The following is an 18906-nucleotide window of genomic DNA, read 5'->3' as shown; positions in this document are numbered from 1 at the left end:
CAGAAACAAAAAGAAAAAGTATCTGAAGAGCTGCTGTGTTTACTCATAATTTCCTGCTATAAAATTTCTTGTATTTTCTGTGGTTCCTAGAAATGACAGCAGATCACAGGTCTGGTTCATGAGAACAACTGTTGGGTTCCTGCCTTTGCTACATAAACCATGCACTAAAAGACAAATCTGGAACAACCATTGACTCGTTTATAATTTTCCCTTGTCCTCTGATTTTAGTTATGTTTGCCTCCTAATGATGTTACAAAAATGCAAAACCTTGGAACAACCTCCCTAGTGCCTTTAGACTCTCACCTCCTTAGCAATCAACAGAAAGAAAAATGCACTTTGGGGTGATGCATGTAATCCCTTTGAAATGTCTAATTTAGGATTTAATACAAAAACACATCCTAAAGGCTTGTTCTTCTTTTTGTTTGACTGTAAAGACTGACCAGCTCAGATATGAATATCTATTTTATAGCCCTTACGCATTTTACTAGATGATTCTCTCTTGGCAATTGCATGATTGTAACCTTTGTCCCTCTCTTTCCTGACATTCAGATTCTGCACCCTTTTTTGGCGTTTCACCAGAGTTTTGTTGGTCAGCAGCTCTTTTTGTTTTCAGAGCTGCTGTGGCATTCCTGCCTTCCGTAGCTCACTGCAGCGCCTGCCATAGTGTTATGTTACAGAAGACAAACACACATCGCTTTGCAGACACTTGTCCTTTGTTCAACTATTTATTGAACAGAAGAAATTGGTTTGCAATGAATTTTTTTGCTTATTTTTGTCTATGAAAAAGCCATAGTCTTTCTCTCTGAGGCTGGGCAAGTACACTGTAATGTGGGAGGCCTGACAACCTGAGAACAAAGCAGCTGACAACTTGTCAGCTGAAGAGTGCTTGTGTGTAATAACTAAAGGGACGAAACAACGTTTGACAAACAGGATATTGTATAAATGCACTCATTTTCTGTGTGCAGGAGATTAGCATTGGGTAGAAAGGAGTTGACTGGAGGGGAAAGAGATTTGAAAGGACAAGAAACAAAAGAATGGGGCTCACAATAACAAAGTACATGTATTCCAGTCTACCAAGTCTTGGCCTACAGGCCCACATGTCTGGATGCAGGATTGAGTAGCTTCGTATGTATAAGCAATGTTTCACTTTAAAACACATACATTTTAAAATTACTCCAAAGGAACCAGCAGAAGGGAAGTCACTGTAGTAACACTGAAGTATGCTGCATCTTTTATAGCGAATGCTGCGAATTGAAAAACACAGCCTCAGAAGCCGTAACCTCGTGAACTGCCTAGCCATGAATACCACTATTGTTTCCAAGCAAGAAAAACAGAATCACAAAAACCAGAAACTCCTACAGTCCTGGGCCAATGCCAAACTTTTGTGTATAATTTCAAAGGAAGATAACTTGCTTAATTTTGGAAATGTTCTCACAGTAGCTTGTTTTGTGCTTATAACTGTGTGGCCAAGTGAAAGAGACAGTGTTCTGGAGACCTACAGTTTGTGTTTGACAAAGTTCAGACACAAACATGTTCCTAGTTAGATATACATTCAAAACTCTATTAGGAAGAGCTTTGAGACAGGATAAAAAGTAGTTCTCCTTAAAATCAAACTAAGGAAGTCATAAGGAAGTGGCAAGAGGCCAGTATCAAGCCTCAAGACACTGGTACTTTATTCAGACCCTCGCATTTGTATTTCTCAACATGCAGGTGATGCTAGAAATCACGCTGTGTGCCTAAGGCTTGAACACATTTGATATTGAGACTTCTTCTGTGCCAGCCCTTAGATGGTAATTTAATCTCCACTACTCCAGAGCCTGAAGGGAGCACAGCACCTTGTGTCTCAGAACTGATGGTCTAGTCTGTTTTAAATATGTACTTTATTCTCAGAGCAGGATAAAATCCATCTTATGTCAACTTAAGACATTAATGATTTTTAAAGTAAAGACTTAAAGCCTCAGAGGCTGGAGCTTAATTTTCCAGATGCTGTACAAGCACATTTTATCAGGCTTTTTCTTTTTGTTCAAATCATGTTCTTACTGTCTCATGTGTTAGGAATGGGGTGCTGTTTCTTGAGTTTTGCACAATGGAAGGATGGGAGAATCTTACCTCTGCCTTTTTCACATTCTTTGATCTCAGTGATGTTTAGGACAGTGCTTTTTCAGAGGAAAAAGGTCTTTCTTGCTAGAAATAACTCAGCAGAGAAACAAAGGACCCGTTGCTTCTCCAAGGCTACTGTACCCTCTGTCTCAGCAACACTGTGGGATAAGGAACACAGCATCTAACTCCTGCTTCTCAAGGCTGCTGTGCTCACTGCCACTCTGAATTCCTGACCCAAGAATGTTTCAATTTGCATGCAAACTTCTTTTTTCCCAAAAAATCTTTGCTCATAAGGACTGGAGTGACCTTTTGGATTATCCCAATTAGTAACATTGACCTTCAGATATTAGGCCCAGATAATTGTACTAAAGGCTGAGACAGTTTTCATTACAGAAAGAGATTAGCTGATACCAGGGATGTCTGGTACTGGCTGGTACTGGGATAGATGGATTTTAGGTCAGTGCAGCCACTGTCAGTATACTCTTTGTTTTCTGAGTCTGAGGTGGTCCTTCTGAGTAAGTGTGCCAGGAACAGAGCAGTTTTTCTAGCTTGTCCACTAAAAACCACCAAGTGAGTATTCAGAATGACATCTCATGTCATTTTAACCTGATTTTGGCATCTCATTTATGCAATCTTTTTCTTTTTTTTGTATAAGAAAGTACCCGTCTGTCCACTCCACCCCAATAACTTTTCAATTCTTTGAACAATTCAGCAACAAATCTGTCAAAATTTGACAGCACATTCCAGCTTCTACATACACAGTCTTCTAACCTTGATATAAACAGCCAATTATATGCACTCAATTGGCACTTGTTCCTCACCCCAATCTCCTCCTTGTTACATGTATCCATGTAACATGATTTGTAAGTTAATCAATTTGGAGCTACTAGCCAAAAAATACTAGTGTATAAAGCTAGTATGCCTTATCAAAATATATAAAATCAAATATAAAAAATACATCAAAAAAAAATACCCTTTATCAAAGACACACCACTCTTTTTCTGTTTTCACTGTTTTTCCTCTAATATATTCTCATGAAAGTATTACAATTTAATGTTGAAAACAAACTTTTTTTCAGTAGTGCACACTACATTACTTTTAAGTTATTTATTCCTGTAAGTCCTGAGAAGTGAAAGTGAAACCATTTTCAGTTCAACTATGATTCCTCTTATTTCTCTTCTGTTCTTTCTAAACGTAGTACTGTGCAGCAGAATACAAAAATGGAAAGCTCAGCTTCTCTCAGGCTGCAGTTTTAGTGCAATTTGGTACCAGGATTAACCTAAGCAGCCCCCACTCCTGTCATTTAACCCTGTGTCTGCTACAACTGCTTGTGCCATTGTTGTTCGTAGAGAGCTGATTTATGGCTTGTTCAGTTTGCACACAGGAGCTTGGGGTTTTTTGGTTTTGCTGTAAATCACAAATCAGTTCCCCATGAGCTGCACTGGGATCTCAGGCAGGCACAGAGATCAGATTTCTGGTTTTGCTTACAAAACAGGGGCCTTATTTTGCATGTTGCAACAGAAGGCTTAAGCTCCTCTTTGTGTGTGGGTCTGTGGGAGTTAGTGTGCTCCCATGTGTTTTGTGCCGTTTGAAACGGTGATGTAGAAACTTGAGGAAACTTCATCTTGTATCTGTAGCCTCTGAATGGATGATTTGACTTCTGAGCTATTTGGCCTTGAGGTATTTGGCCTTTTAAACTCTTTGAACGCTTTGTCAAGGCAATCACCCATTGTCTAGGTAAAGTGTGATAGAATCACATCTAGCATGACTTAGAAATCACTTGTATCTTCCTGAGCCTTGCCCCAGTCCTGGTAGAAAACCTCCAGTATAAACATCAGGAAACTAAACAGTGCCACATTTGATTCTCTTTCAGTTGAAGGAATATTGACAGAAAAAAATCCCCAAGAACATGAATAGCAACAGTTGGTTCAACTAAAGCAAATTAAACATCTTGGCAAGGTTTTAAAATCTGCAGAGAGATAATGAGGAATAAATGAGGGAAATCAGATCTAGAGAAAATTTCTTACTCTGACAGCAGGAAGTAACTTGGAGTCAAAGCAGACAATCTGCTGTTTAGAAAGACAACTCCTTTGGAAAAAACCCTGGAATGTGGGGCTCTCAACTGACACAATTTGAAGCAGTTGAATAGAAGCCTTTTTATTTCCCTGATATAAAAGCAGTCCTCTTTCCACCTGATTGCGGTTTATTTTAGTCAAGTCATCTCTGCTTTGGCATTCTTCACATTCCTATCTCCTGCTGAATGTATGTTAGTTATACCACCAGGAGAACAAAATGGTCTTCCTACAAGCAGACAATAAAACTTTGAAAAGTGAGCAGATTCTCCAATCTAAAAAGAGAATTGAACACAACATTTACCAAGACCTTCTTGCAATTTATTCTGATTATTTTTTATCTTCCAAGTAAATATTAATGAGAGTTTCTGACTGATTTAAAAGCCTCAGCTTATTCAGCGTGGCTCTGATATGTTCTTGAGACTACTGATGGCTTATGGGAGAATTTATCTGAGCACTAAGTGTGAGAAAGCCCACAACTGATTTAGGGAAACCTAAACTTTTGTACTCGTGATCCTTTGTGTAGGAGGATGTGAGAAAGAAAACTCTTGCCTGTGTGCAAAGGGAATGGAAACTTTTCAGACTTTGAATGTACTGACCTTCAGAAAGGGAGGAGCAAGATGGTTTTATTTTTCCTTGAACATTTAAGGTTATCACAATGAGTCATGGATGCCCTAAATATCTAGATATTATATTTGTCCCTTGTGACTTTTTTTTTTGCTATATGCCCAAATGCAACTTAAAAAGTTTCATTTAAAAAAGAAAAAAAACTAATCATTATTGCTAGTGTAGATGTAGATGCCCTTGTCACTGAAACTATGGGAAAAACAGAAGCTCTACAACTACATCCCTTCAGTGTTAAGAGAATCAAGGCATTACTTTATTCTGGCCAGGATGTGCAACAGAAATTATTACATTGACACATGCCCATGTTGTGCAGTGAAAATCATTCACATGGTTCTTTACCAGACTTTTCACATATTTCTATATAAAAACCCCAAAGAAGTTCATGTTCATTGGTCTTAAATGACTCAACTCTTAGTGCTTGATCTCCTATTGGTTATTGATCTTTGCCTTTGATGCTAACCTGGTCCTCATTCTTTGGTTCTCTTATCGATCTGTTCCCAGACCAGGTATCTCCGGCTACACCAGCGGTAATGTTCCTCAGTGTTCTCTTATCTCCTGTGCATCTTCTGGCTACTCCCAATCTGTGGATGTTAAACTCATCAGGCCTCTCAGCTGAAGAGAGGTTTTGAAGAGAAACTTCAATTCCCCTCTCCCTGGGCAAAGGCGAACAAACCTGTGACTAAAGTTAAAAAAAAAAAAAAAAAAAAAAAGTTGCTGTGTTTAGTCAAAACGAAGTGGGCAGCTGCACTCACATAGACTATCATAACATAGTTTATCTGATCTCATGTTTACAGGATGTTAGAGCTACTCTGCTCTTGGCTTCATTTGTAAATTGAATAGATAATGCAACTTTATCTACAGCTAGTATTTTTTGCCTCAAGTCAGTTTTCCCAAAGTTTTCCTTAATATGTATTTTTTTCTTATTTCTCTCATCATTATCTTCCCCTACATCCTGAAGGAGTTGAAGAATTCCTTCTAAAGTTTTTTGTGGAACCCTAATCACCATCTTAGGTCAGTTTATAAGAGGAAACCTACTCCTTACTGCTGGAATAAGGGTTGATGGCTGCAGTGAAGCCAACACTACGGAGTTCAGAATAAACAGGTCATGTCCCATGGTGGTATTTGATACCTTTGTAAAGCTGAAAAATGTGGGCATTACCCAGTCATAACTGGGTTTACTTTTTAATACAGGTTCTACAAGGGGTTTTAGATTTTTGGGAGAGTGGATACAGGAGTCAGTAGCAAGGGAAAGGAAAATAACAATGCGTGTTTTCTCCATCTCTCCTCTTCATAGATGTTTAGAGGTGTGTTACAGAGGCACCATTAAAGCCAGACGTTTTAATGTTGTGGCAGATGGCAAACTGGAGAATGCAGCAGAGAAGGATGACAGCGTGGGGAGACTGACATTCAGCAGGACTGGACTCGCAGCAGCATCAGGTACTTCAAGGGCTGGCTGTGCACTTGGTGTGATAATGCACTCATGCTGGCAGGTCACTGCCTTCCACCTGCAGAAATTTGCTCTCTCACCTTTGCTCCTGCAGTCAACACTACTGTGAGGTTTATGCTCATAAACCCTGGTAGTGTGGCAGCAGCACTTTTATTAGCACTTTGACCTCTGTGATTTCCTTTGGTTGAGGACAGCTTTATCTGAACAGTGCCTTCTTCCCCCCTCTCCAGAGCTAAGAGTCTGCAAAGCCGAGGGTCTTGTTTCACCCATCCACTCACTGGTTTTCAGGTCAAGACTGATCTGGGAAGGTTGCTGCAGTTGGTGAAAGGGCTGGAATAAGGAACAGTCCTAGTCATAGCCAGAGCCTGAGAACCAAAGCCCAAATTTAGCTTGGGCAGGGCTTAAGCACCACTGCTGTCCTGTTAGTCTGCCTCTGGAGAGTAACCCTGGCCCCAGGCTGAAGCCAGACACACAACGCTAACTCGATAATGCACTGTTCCCAGGAGTTCCAGTCCTAAGAATACTTTAGTTACATTATTACTTCACGTCCTTGGGTAAAGGACAGTCCATCATTGCAGCTAAGCGGGGGAAGTTCCCTCTTAGCTCAGGACAGCTGCACCTCTTTTTCTCCTGTCACAAGAATTTTAGCCTTTTATTTAGCCTTTAGCTTTTCATAACATCCCCCTCCCTTCCTCCATTGCGACATGAGGCTGCCAAGCACAGAGGGAGAACCTGAAACTGCTCCCTCAAGCCTGGGAGGGGAGGAAATAGCAGTTTCTATTGCCAGATTAGCAGGAAGCCAAGGGTACAGAGGGGCAAGGGCAGATAGGGGCTGGGTGTGGAGCGGCACAAGGGAGGGAGGAGAGTTAAGGAGGAGCACTGGGTTAACTAGTTTTGCAGAATGTACAGTAAAACGTCAAGAATCTGTTATAATAGATCAGTATAACTTCATCTAGGTAGTCCTGCTTGAAGCTCTGAAACTGGGGATAATCAGTCAAAGTTAATCTTTAAGCACTTGCAATTAAAACCACACAAAAGTACAGAGCTCAGCTCCTTGTGTGACACTGAACAGTTCCCAATGTCAAACACAACCACACCTCTGCACTCTTCACACAAGCTATTTGATCAGCTGGCTCCATTTTGGAACCTTCTCTTCCCCGTGTCAGCAGCTTCCTTAAAACAATGTATCAGGGATCTGACAACCATTTTAATCTTTAAAAGAAAGTTTTTAACATTCTTTTTCTCTGCAACTGCTGCAAAGCAAATATTTTTGTCTATAATTATATGATATTAAGTAGTGTTACAGTAGAAGCTGTGCTGTACTAGATGTCACTGCCAGCGTTCAAATTTGACAGCATTGTTATATATGATAAATGTCATCACATACGGCAGGAATTTTGAAAGAGTTTTCGAAAATATATGAATGAGTTTCTTGCAAACTCATGTTACTGGAACTCTGATACAGAGAATGAACCATCAGTGTCATAATGCTGTTACACTTCCTTGTTTTAACTCTTCAGTTCTCATTTGTGTAAACACCCTACTACCAATCTCTCATCACCAAACGGGGCTTTTTAAAATCTCTTATCTGCTGTTTGCTCATAGGAAATGTCAGATCATGACTGTGCTGGGACATTTTGAACTTTTGGTCAGCGTTCTGATAGGTGCTGTGGAAATTTTCAGATTTCGATATGCAGAGATACGGTCTTAAACCCCTCCAGTGGAAATTTATGGTCTTATTTTGTCTTCCTCTTGTTCTTCCCCAGTGCTTTCAAGTGACCGGTCATGTTTCCCCTCTTACAGGCAGCAGAGCTGCCTATATTAGGAAATGCGGCTGAGCCAGCTGTGATGTACGGCGGTGTCAGGGAGCAAGGGAGAAACCGCGGGGCGTGAGGCGAGCCCGGCCCCGACCGCCCGCCCGGGGAGCGGCGCTGCGTGTGCGGCCCGTGCCGTGGGAGCGGCGGCACCGACGGGCCCGTGCTGTGGGAGCTGCGGCACCGACGGGCCCGTGCCGTGGGAGCGGCGGCACCGACGGGCCCGTGCTGTGGGAGCGGCGGCACCGACGGGCCCGTGCTGTGGGAGCTGCCGGCACCCACAGGCGGCCGCCTATCCCAGCACGGGCTCCGCGGGCCCGGGCCGCTGCCAACGGCGCTGCCCCCTCGGCCGCTCCGTTCCCGGCTGCTCGCCAGCCCGGCGCCCCTGGCCTGGAAATCCCCGCCTGGGAAGTACACTCGGGTTTCCCCCGCCCGGGAAGCACATTCGGGTTTCCCCCGCCCCAGGAAGAGGGCCGAGGAAAGTACCCAACCTCCCCGCTGACGGAAGGCCATCCGCCCCCGCCGAGGCGGAGCTCTGGCGCCCGGAGCCCTCCCATCCCACCGCCCCACGACGGCGCCCGCGGGTCCGGCCTGAGGGCGGCGCTGTGTCCGCCCCGCCAGGCGGTGCCTGCGCCCGGGCGGAGTCCCCAGGGGGAGTTTCGGGGGAGGCGGTGCCGGCGGGGCTGGCTCCTCTCCCCCGCGCCCTGCCAGGCCCCGCATATAGGCTGGGCCTTGCTGGGGCCCGCTGTGGGGGCTTGCTCGGAGGCTGTGAGTACGGGGGGTGCTGCGGGTATGACCGGGCTGGGGCGCGGCTGCCGGGGCGGGTGGGGCGCCTGTGCCCGGCCTGGCGTCGCCAGCAGGGGCTGAAGGAGCTGTGGGGCCCAGGGCTGTGGCCCCGGCGCTGATGGGAGCGCGGCTGTCCCCTGGAACCCGCTCAGGAGCGGGGCTGGGGCCCGCGGGATGAGGGGGAGCGGAGAGCGAGGCCCAGGAACCGGGGCGAGACGTGGAACGCGGGGCTGTCGCTGCCGGGGCTGGGGCCGCGCTCAGGCCCCGCCGTGCGGGATCTGGTGCCGTAGCGCAGGGTCTATTTCTGCAGTGCTGTGTCATCATGACAGAATCTTTCCTGGAAAAACTGTTTGAAAACCGATCGACCAGACTGCTAAATATCTAATTTTATATTTTTTCATAGCTACGTATATAAAAACCCTTTGAACTTTGTGCTTGCCCTTCCTTGAATTTTTGGGGAAGTTCAGTTTTGCCGATGTCCTTGCTTCAAATATAATTGGATTTACCTAAATCCTAAATAAGAAAATCTAGTACTCTTTACGTCAGTGTTATAAAACTGTGTCTTCATTGTTTGGGAATCTGCAAGCTTAAACCAATTGAACTGGATACAACTTCTTTAGTATGGAATCTTACCTTTAGTAATACTTAATGTGATTAAGTAGCCTGATTAATCCATCTGCCCAAAAATTCTGCTCGTGGGTTACACAGTTTTGCATATGCGTCAATAACAGGGAAATGAAGTGTGTGAAATCACTCTGTGTCACAGCGTGTGAAGCTGACTCCCTGAAGCTTTCTAGCTGACATTGGACAGGCAGAGGAACTTGGGGCTGTTCAGCCTGGAGAAGAGAAGGTTGCATGGAGACCTCATAGCAACCTGGCAGAGTCTGAAGGTCTGCCGGGAAACCAGGGAGGGGCTCTTGGTCCGGAACTGTAGTGACAGGATAAGCAGTAAATGGGTACAAACTGAAAGAGAGGAAATTGATGTTAGATATTAGGAAGGAATTCTTTACTGTGAGAGTGATGAGACACTGGAACAGATCGCCCAGAGAGGTTGTGAACACCCCAATAGTGGCAATGTTCACGGCCAGGTCGGATGTGGCTCTGAGCAGCCTGGTCTACTGGAAGATGTCCCTGCCCATGGCAGGAGGGTTGGGACTAGATGATCTTTAAGCCCTTAACGTTCTATAATTGCAAAAAGCTTGTGCTGTTCCAGTTTGTGTAATTGTTGTTTGCATAGACATTGCATGCACCTCATCATTGTGTATTTTAAAACACTCTTTTTCTTCCTTACAGGTTTTGTTCTGCCACAAAAATTTGAATGATTTAAACTACAGATACTTACAGTTTCTTCTTGAGGACAGTCAGTACCAATATGGAAGCGTAGGCACCTTAGAAGGGACTTCAGTCTTACCTCTGGGAGGTAGTTCTGTGCAGAAATAAAGAAACTAAGGCATCAAATTCTTTTTTTAAATCTGAGAGTTCTGTTTGCTTCTGTATGCCATAAACATGGCATACAGGCAAAACTTAATTCAACAGTATAAAGCATCAGAATGTCTCAACACAAAGCAATTAATTAATGTTAAATTTGATAATTCTGTTCTTGTAACTAAGGCACCAGGTTAAAACTGAAGTGCTCTGTCAATTTGGTGTTGACTTGTAGACAAACCTGTCCCAGGTTTGTTAATAGAGAGAGTTCATCCTTGTCTGAGACAGTGCATAGGATTTGTTTCTCTAATAGCTGAATATTCTGTACGTGTGAAGTTGAGTGTGAACTAACTTCTTTAGTCTTAAGACCTTGTTACAGCAATATGCAGAACTTGAGAGGTGTTTTTTTTGGAGTTCAGTAGTAGCAAATATACTAAGATCAGTTTAGTACCATCAGTTCAGGGTCTCTATTTTTTGTGTGCCCTTTGAAATTGATAAACCCTTCTTTTCAGCCTCCTGGTGAGGTTTTACAAACTAAAATCTTTGTGTGTGTATAAGCTACATATTTATCAGCTGTCTAGGGTGAAATCTTGTCCTTAAATCACCTAACATATGTTCTGGATAAGAACACTGTTCTTTTAATTGCCCCCCAATTTAGTTTCTTTATTGACAAAGGATTTTGATAAACCCACTGGTTTTTCCTCTTTTGATCTGACCTCCACGAGCCTGACAAATTGTTACTGGTCTCCCAGATATACAGAACAAGTAAAGGATGTGATGCTTATATGAGTCAATGGAAATTGCTTTTCAACATGCTTTCTTCAATTGTTAAAATGGGATGGGGAAGCTTTTACACTGAAAGCAGTTGCTAAACTAAGGTGCGAGAACTTGCCAAATGTTTATAGGCTGTTAAATCATGAGGTCAATTCTATTCATATGCACATCTGAAGTTACACTTTAAAGTATTTATTGCTTTTGTACAGGTAGGGGGGTTTGTTCCAAATTGCCTTTAATGCACACAACTACCTCCCAGAGGAAGACTTGTCCCATTTTTCCCAAAACAGTCCATTATGAACATAGTGGAAGATAGCCCTTTCCTGGCTAGCATCATGAGGCAGAGCGCTCCGTGTGATGAGCTGAAGTATGACCTGTCCTGCGAGCTGTACAGAATGTCAACCTTCTCCACCTTCCCCATGAACGCGCCGGTGTCCGAGCGCAGCCTTGCCCGGGCTGGGTTTTATTACACGGGCGTGCAGGATAAAGTTAAGTGCTTCAGTTGTGGCCTGACACTGGATAACTGGCAGCCAGGAGATAATGCTATGGAGAAACATAAGCAGCTGTATCCTAGCTGCACTTTTGTTCAAAGAATGCTTTCAGTTAACAACGTTGGACTCTCGTCTCGTTCTGCCTTTCCACACTCAATTGCAAACGGTCTCCCACCGTCTCTACATTCCATAGCACTCTCTCCAAGTTTAGAACAGGTTGGATATTTCAGTGGCTCGTTTTCCAGTTTTCCTCAAGACCCAGTAACCACTAGGGCAGCTGAAGACCTTCCATTCTTGAGCCCTAAGCTTCACAATCATTCTATGAGGACAGAAGATGCTAGGCTACGCACCTTTCAGTCATGGCCACTGACATTTCTCTCACCCACTGATCTGGCAAAGGCTGGACTTTATTACCTGGGGACAGCAGACAAAGTTGCTTGTTTTACCTGTGGTGGTCAGCTGTGTAATTGGGAGCCAAAAGATAATGCTGTGTCAGAGCATCGGAGACACTATCCCAACTGCCCTTTTGTGGAAAACCTTATCCGAGAGCAGCAGAGTTTCAATGTTTCAAATGTGAGCATGCAGACCCATGAAGCACGTGTTAAAACATTCATAAATTGGCCAACCAGAATTCCAGTTCAGCCGGAACAGCTTGCAGATGCTGGCTTTTACTATGTAGGTAAGAAACCCAGAGTTCTCCAGTTTTATTCATACTGCTATGTCAAGATTTACCTTCAAGAAAGTTGTGTCAAGGTTTGCTAGATATTTTGCCTTTTTTTTTTAAGGTCGCAATGATGATGTGAAGTGTTTTTGCTGTGATGGTGGGTTAAGGTGCTGGGAGTCTGGAGATGATCCATGGATTGAGCATGCAAAGTGGTTTCCAAGGTAACTTGCAAAACCTTTATCATAATTTGTTCATATTCCTAAGTGTTTTAATTTTGGCAGATATGTACTGCACTTAATAGTTTTGTTTAACTTTATTTGATGTACAGGTTCACTCTTTCATTTGGATGTATGTATTGCATGTATGTCTAAAAGCTCTGAAGTGTGTAGGTGGGTGTAATTAAAGCATTTCTTCATGAACCATGGCATATAATGCTTTCCCCTTCATTATTAAAAACTGTCTGCATCCCCAGATCACTAACAGACAGTGAGGCTGCGTTGTTAATGAGCACACTTTTCTCTGTAAGAGAAGCAGTCGGTAAGCTGATCGAGGGGAGCAAAGGCTGCTGAGGAATGAAGTGGAAGGAATGTTTAATTCATGGGTTATGGTTTTGTGCCCATGCTGAATGCTCTTGAACCAGTTTTTCTGCTTGTGCAGTTTCGTTTCCTACATGTGGAAGGGCTTGTGAAGAAAGTTTCAGTGGCTCTTTAATATGTCTGTACTGGAAAAAGGACAGAAATAACTTTTTAATGTCACCTATAATTAAATGGCAATTTCTTACCTAATTGCTATCTGTGCCCATGGAAATCACCACCTCCATTACAGAAATAGCTGTACTTAATTTCAGGAAAGGTAATAATAGTTCTTCTCATTGTAGATCTCCAGCTAGGCTTTCATGGGCAATTTATCAGCTACTGCTGGACTATATGATGTATGTAGGGCTAAATGTCACTGTTGTTTCTCACTGTGTTAAGCTTGTCAGTAAATGTACATAAGTGATAAACTTGTGTTAGTGAAGTAGATCTGGCTTTGATAATAGTGTTATATTGTGTTAAAGTCTGTTTTGAATGGTTTGAATAGGAGATAAGAATGGTGAGATGCAAGATAGAAACAGTTTATCACTGCATTTTGTAATGATTCTGACAGTGTCGCTTCTCATGACTTGCCTTTTTGATCACAAGTGGCAGCAGAATGTAAAGCTGCTGCATTTATATACATAAGCCTACTGACAGCTGGATGTCATGGAAAAACTTTATCTAAGGGTCACTGGACACTAGGCTGCACCAAGCTTCCAATTAAGAGTATTCTTTCTCTTCTGAAAGACAAGAAACTTACACTGGATTTAAACTTTTTCATTCTTCTATGTTTTTTTTTTTTTCCTTTGGCAGGTAGAAAGTATGATTTGATTCACTTTTGTCAATGTTTCAGGTGTGAGTATCTGCTTCGTGTAAAAGGAAGAGAGTTTGTAGATCAAATTCAGGCCAGATTCCCCCATCTCCTTGAACAGGTAAGCTTTTACTGTCCTGTGACTTTGGTTTTCCTTTGTTGAACAGTGCTATGTTCTCTCCTTGAGTTCATTCTTCTGCCTTTTTTCTGTGTATGTTTCTCCTGGGTTTCTAACATCATAAATGCTCTTCATGAGCACATGAAAGAAGCTAGTGCTGTACCATGGCTAGTCTTGGACTAGTAGAGTTTAACCTCTACAGATTACTTATGGAGAGTCCTATGAGGCAGTGATCTCCTTTGTGTTAGCAGAGGGAAATTCTGATTATACACTGAATAGTGCAGATCCGTAATTACTATTTCAGAAATCAGGCATAGACAATGTGAATTGTTTCTATTTGTAATTCTTATGGCAAGAGTAACCAGACTGCTCTTCATGGAAGTGGTCAGCACTAGCTTTGTGTTGATTATACAGTTGCGCAGATTTTCACTTGTGTAACTGCAGGTGAAATATCCTATGGGTAGGAAGCTTAGCAGGATTGGTGACAAACAATATGTTAGAAAGGCACATAGAGGGAAAAGCAATACTTCAATACTAACATACTTCTCTTGTGTTCTACAGCTCTTGTCAACGTCTGATCCACCTGTAGATGAAAACCTTGATCCTCCAAGTATGTATATTAAAGCATGTTTTTAAACTCCCTCAGCATTTTGCAAACTTAATGATTGCTAAGTGAGTTAGCTTTGCAGAGCCAGTTCTTAGATTTGTTTCCTAAAAGTTTAATAATTTTGATGTTGTGTTGACAAGCTCCAAGGAAACACCTTTAAGAGATCTTGTTTTTAATTTTCCTTATTTTCATACTGGCAGCTCATATTGAAATTTTTGGGTTTGCACACTTGCTTGCTGTTTTTTTTTTTCATTGCAGGGTTGGGTTAAGCAAAGCAAGTGTTTGAGCTTGGTGGGGCAGTTGCTGGAGGGTGTCATGGCTATGCAGTTATGCAGATCTGTCTCTAGGCAGGTAACTAGGTAAATGCTCTGAGGTGAGCAGCAGCAGTTAAGGAAGAAGGTAGGACAAGCTGATACAGTGAAGTCTTTCTAGGCTGGACTCTAGTTATGGTGGAAAAACCCACTCACCCTCTGGGGGTTTATGCTGTCCTAGTCCCTGCTGACTGAAGACAATAACTCAGAATCCCATGTGTCTGGTGTTTACTAAATTTGAATGCAAATTACTGACAAAGAGTTGGAATAGAGTGATTGTTTGTACTATAAACTCTGACTTTCCTCCCCCACCCCTGGCACACCCCCAGGCCATTTTTCAAGGCTGAAGTTAGAAATAACTAAGCATAAAGAAAGCTGCTAGTACACAATGAAATTCTCAGTGGTTTCTCTGGATTAACATAGGTTTTAACAAAGGCCTGACATGGATTGATGTTTATCTTGGATTCAATCCATGACTGAGTCACTGGCTTCCATTTTTAAAACTACTTCAAAAAAATTCTTCTTAAACACTTGAAACTTTTTACTGCTCAGTGTTCATGTGTGTAGGTAATGTTGATGTGTCTGACTTCTGGGGTTGTATGGATATTTTATTCTTTATATTATACATGAGGATTTTCCTTTTTGATTAGTTATTCGTTTTGAACCTGGAGAGAGCCATTCAGAAGATGCAATCATGATGAACACACCTGTGGTTAAAGCTGCCTTGGAGATGGGATTCAGTAGAAGGCTGATAAAGCAAACAGTGCAAAGTAAGATCTTGGCCACTGGAGAAAACTACAAGACTGTTAATGATCTTGTGTCTGATCTGCTCACGGCTGAAGATGAGAAGATTGAAGAAGAGAAAGAAAAGCAGTTGGAAGAAGTGGCATCAGGTAGGCATCAGGCATAAATAGAAGTGGAATCTGAAGCAGTTAGTAATATGTATAGTTTTTATACTTGTTTTTAGGCACTAAGTGATTGAATTTAATTGCTGCTAGGATCAGCTTCTCTAAAAGCATCAGGATATCTTTATGGAACAGCAGTCTGAGAATTGTTTCATTCCCTTTTAGGAGAATGGTTCATAGCACAGTCCAAGGGTTCAGAATCATCTCTTCTTTCCAAGGCCTTTTTTTTTCAGTTGTGTGCCTGTATGTTGCTGTTAATGAAACACTTGGTACACTACTATTTTTTATCCAAATTTGCCTGCTCTTTAAGCTGCTTGAATCAGTAAGCCACCATATCCAACTCCTAAGGCTAGGCCATAAACTTTTACAAATTCAGATTCTGTAAGATGGCCAAAGATCTGTTTTCTGTCTAACTGAGCCCATGTGACAGCAATTTGTTTATTTGATGTGTCTTTAACATTTCCTGTTTCTTCAATGCCATGTAAGTTTTGAAGTCTGAAGAAATCATTCTGATTTTGAGTCTGTGAAGCATAATGAAACTTCTCAATTATAAATGGAATTAAGCATACTTCTTTCCTAGTTGTATTTCTCTCAAAAAAACATAGATGGATTCAGCATTTTAATCCTGCCGGAAATTTTCTTGTTCTTGTTTGTGGTAGAGGATTAAAATAGTCTCCAGAGTCTGGTTGTGATGTACTTCTGGTTTTCTTGTATGTAATTGTGTTGGACACTTCATAGAAGAACTTTCTTTTATTTGCAGCCTAGCACTGACAAAAGTTAACCTCTGGCATGTCAATGGGTTAGCATTGGTGTTAGTTTTTTCTTTGCAATCGTCCAGAGAGTGTAGATCACACTAATACAGAGTTACATGAGATCCTCTCTGATCATTTAACCTAGAGATGGGAGCAGGAAGTGGCTGAGAAGCTGCTTGTTGTGGTTTCCTTAAGTCTGTTCATTATGTGAATACCACTCAAACTTGCTGAGTGTTTTATTAATGATGTGTAAAAAGCAAACATTGCAAGTAGAGTTTAAAGAATGTATCAATTATTGTTAAACAGAAGTGCAGCTTGGAGTAGTGTATTCCTGATTCTCTTATCTAATTCCCCCTTGTGTTCCAGATGATTTGTACTTGATCCAGAAGAATCGAATGGCTTTATTCCAACGTTTAACATGTGTACTCCCGATCCTCGGCAGTTTACTGTCAGCTAAAGTGATAACAGAACTTGAGCATGATGTTATTAAGCAGAAGACTCAGATACCATTGCAGGCAAGGGAACTGATAGATACAATTTTAGTGAAAGGAAATGAAGCAGCCAGCATCTTCAGGAACTGTCTACGAGATTGTGACCCTGTGCTTTACAAGGATTTATTTGGTATGTCTCTCTGGTTTCCTTTTGTTTTTAAAGGATATCCTTTTATAAAAGTCTTACCAGTGCTCTCACAACAGTCTAAAGAAAAATAAACAGATGCTGTTTGAACATAGATTAGTTAAATGATAAGGATTTTTTTTCTTTTATTCTAGTGGAGAAGACCATCAAGTATGTTCCCACAGAAGATGTTTCAGGTACCTTAAATTCTTCCTTCTTATCTTAAAGATTGTTGTAGAACAAACAGCTAACATAAAAAAGGAAATTACTTTGGTTAAGAAAAAGTTTGGTGCTTTACCCTTTCTCTTATTCTACTTTAGTAATATAGACTGAATAAGTTAACCAAAAGTTAAGTGCATGTGCATACTTGCAAGTAAGTCTATCAGCTCTAAGCTGTATCCTGTGCCTTGCTCGTGCTTTTGCACATCACAGGATGTAGAGCTTTCTGGAGCTCAGCAATTCAAGAAGCACATGCTGGACTTGATTCTGATTGAAGCATTCAGGCATTTGGTAAAGACTGGAGAATGAGTAGTTGGTTAGCATTTTGGAACAGGTATAATCTCTGCTTTTACCTATACCCATTCTGTGCTCAGAGTGGGTATAGGTGTCCTGAGATCTAGCTTGACCAACAGGTGTGTGGATAAAATCTTGTCAGACATGAGATTGAATTTGCTCTGGTCCTGCAGTTTAATCTGTTAATAAACTGCAGAAAGGTATACAAGCCTGGATAGAGCCCACTTCCACCAGTCAGGCTGAGTTTGTGTTTCTGATATCCAACCAAGAAAAGTACAACATTTACAAACACTGGTTGGCCTCCAACCCCTGGGCTGTCCATCATCTCACAGAACTTACAAGTACAGATTAGTTCTTTGCATGACACTTTCTGAGCTCTAAAAATGCTCACTGCCATCTATATTTAGTCAATACAGGTAGGGAAATAAAAGGTGAAAAGGGGCATGGCTACACTCTAAATAAATATATTTTTGATCACATATATTCAGACTGACAAAAATATAACTATTTTTTCCAGGTTTACCTATGGAAGAACAATTAAGAAGATTGCAAGAGGAAAGAACATGTAAAGTTTGCATGGACAAAGAAGTTTCTATTGTTTTTATTCCTTGTGGTCACTTAGTGGTGTGCAAAGAATGTGCACCATCCCTTAGGAAATGCCCTATTTGCAGGGGGACAATAAAAGGCACAGTCCGGACATTTCTTTCGTAAAGAGGGAAATTTGCAAAGTCTTTGCTCTGTCATCCTCCAGCTGCTGAAGCTTAACACAGCAGTATCTTAAGAATGGAAAATTGTGGTACAGAAGAGGATTAATCAACTACCTAGCAAAGTATTGTGATAGTAAAGTGTATCCTCATTATGATGTGTGTATAATTGTATATAGAAGGCCTTCGGTGCTAAAGATTCTCTGTTCATAAAACTAACTTAATATTAGGGTGAGGTTTTTGTGGCATTCCTTTCTGAGTAGGGGAAGTAGTTTCACGAGTGTCACTTTTATTCAAAGAAGTTTTTTTAAAGTTCCTAAAATGGAGCTTGACATAACACTTGAGTTTCCTCCATGTGGATGTGAGGAAATGTACTAAAATTGCTGTTATAGTTAATATTAATTAACTTCAGCTACTTCTGGTTTGGCTTTCTTCTCGACTTAAGGAGAAAAGAGGATAACTGTTGCAGGAACAGCAGGACTTCTAAAAGTTTTTTCATGTCTTGATACTTGTGTAGTAATGTATATACTAATAGTTTTTATGAAGACTGAATTAAAATATTTCTACTTCTCAAACTTGGGCTTGTTTACTCTGTTGCCATTGTTAAAGTCTATCTGTAGACTGCAGTGATAAGAATGCTGTGTCTTTTCCTGACAAAAGTTTGGGGTTGTTTGCCTGTAAAAGTACAATAAAACTTCATTCAATTTGTCTTTCTTTCATTTTTGAACAGAGAAGTGAATGTTCCTGATGTTTGGTGATTTCCTCTTTATTTAAAAATACAGTTGCCCTCCCAAA

The 18906-nt window shown here is 41.5% G+C and overlaps 1 protein-coding gene across 1 annotated transcript; it reads left to right on the top strand.

Annotated features, from left to right (window-relative positions):
• Positions 1-8727: 8727 nt before the first annotated feature.
• LOC131080572 (inhibitor of apoptosis protein-like) lies at positions 8728-18906 on the top strand. Its single transcript, XM_058018935.1, has 9 exons — positions 8728-8828; positions 10140-12215; positions 12322-12421; positions 13629-13707; positions 14266-14314; positions 15273-15515; positions 16646-16900; positions 17050-17091; positions 17925-18906. The coding sequence occupies exons 2-9, from the start codon at positions 11342-11344 to the stop codon at positions 18116-18118; spliced, it is 1836 nt and encodes a 611-aa protein (XP_057874918.1). The 5' UTR covers positions 8728-8828; positions 10140-11341; the 3' UTR covers positions 18119-18906.

This window comes from Melospiza georgiana, chromosome 2 (assembly GCF_028018845.1).
Source record: "Melospiza georgiana isolate bMelGeo1 chromosome 2, bMelGeo1.pri, whole genome shotgun sequence".
NCBI lineage: Eukaryota > Metazoa > Chordata > Aves > Passeriformes > Passerellidae > Melospiza > Melospiza georgiana.
This window is presented reverse-complemented; position numbering and strand designations above follow the sequence as displayed.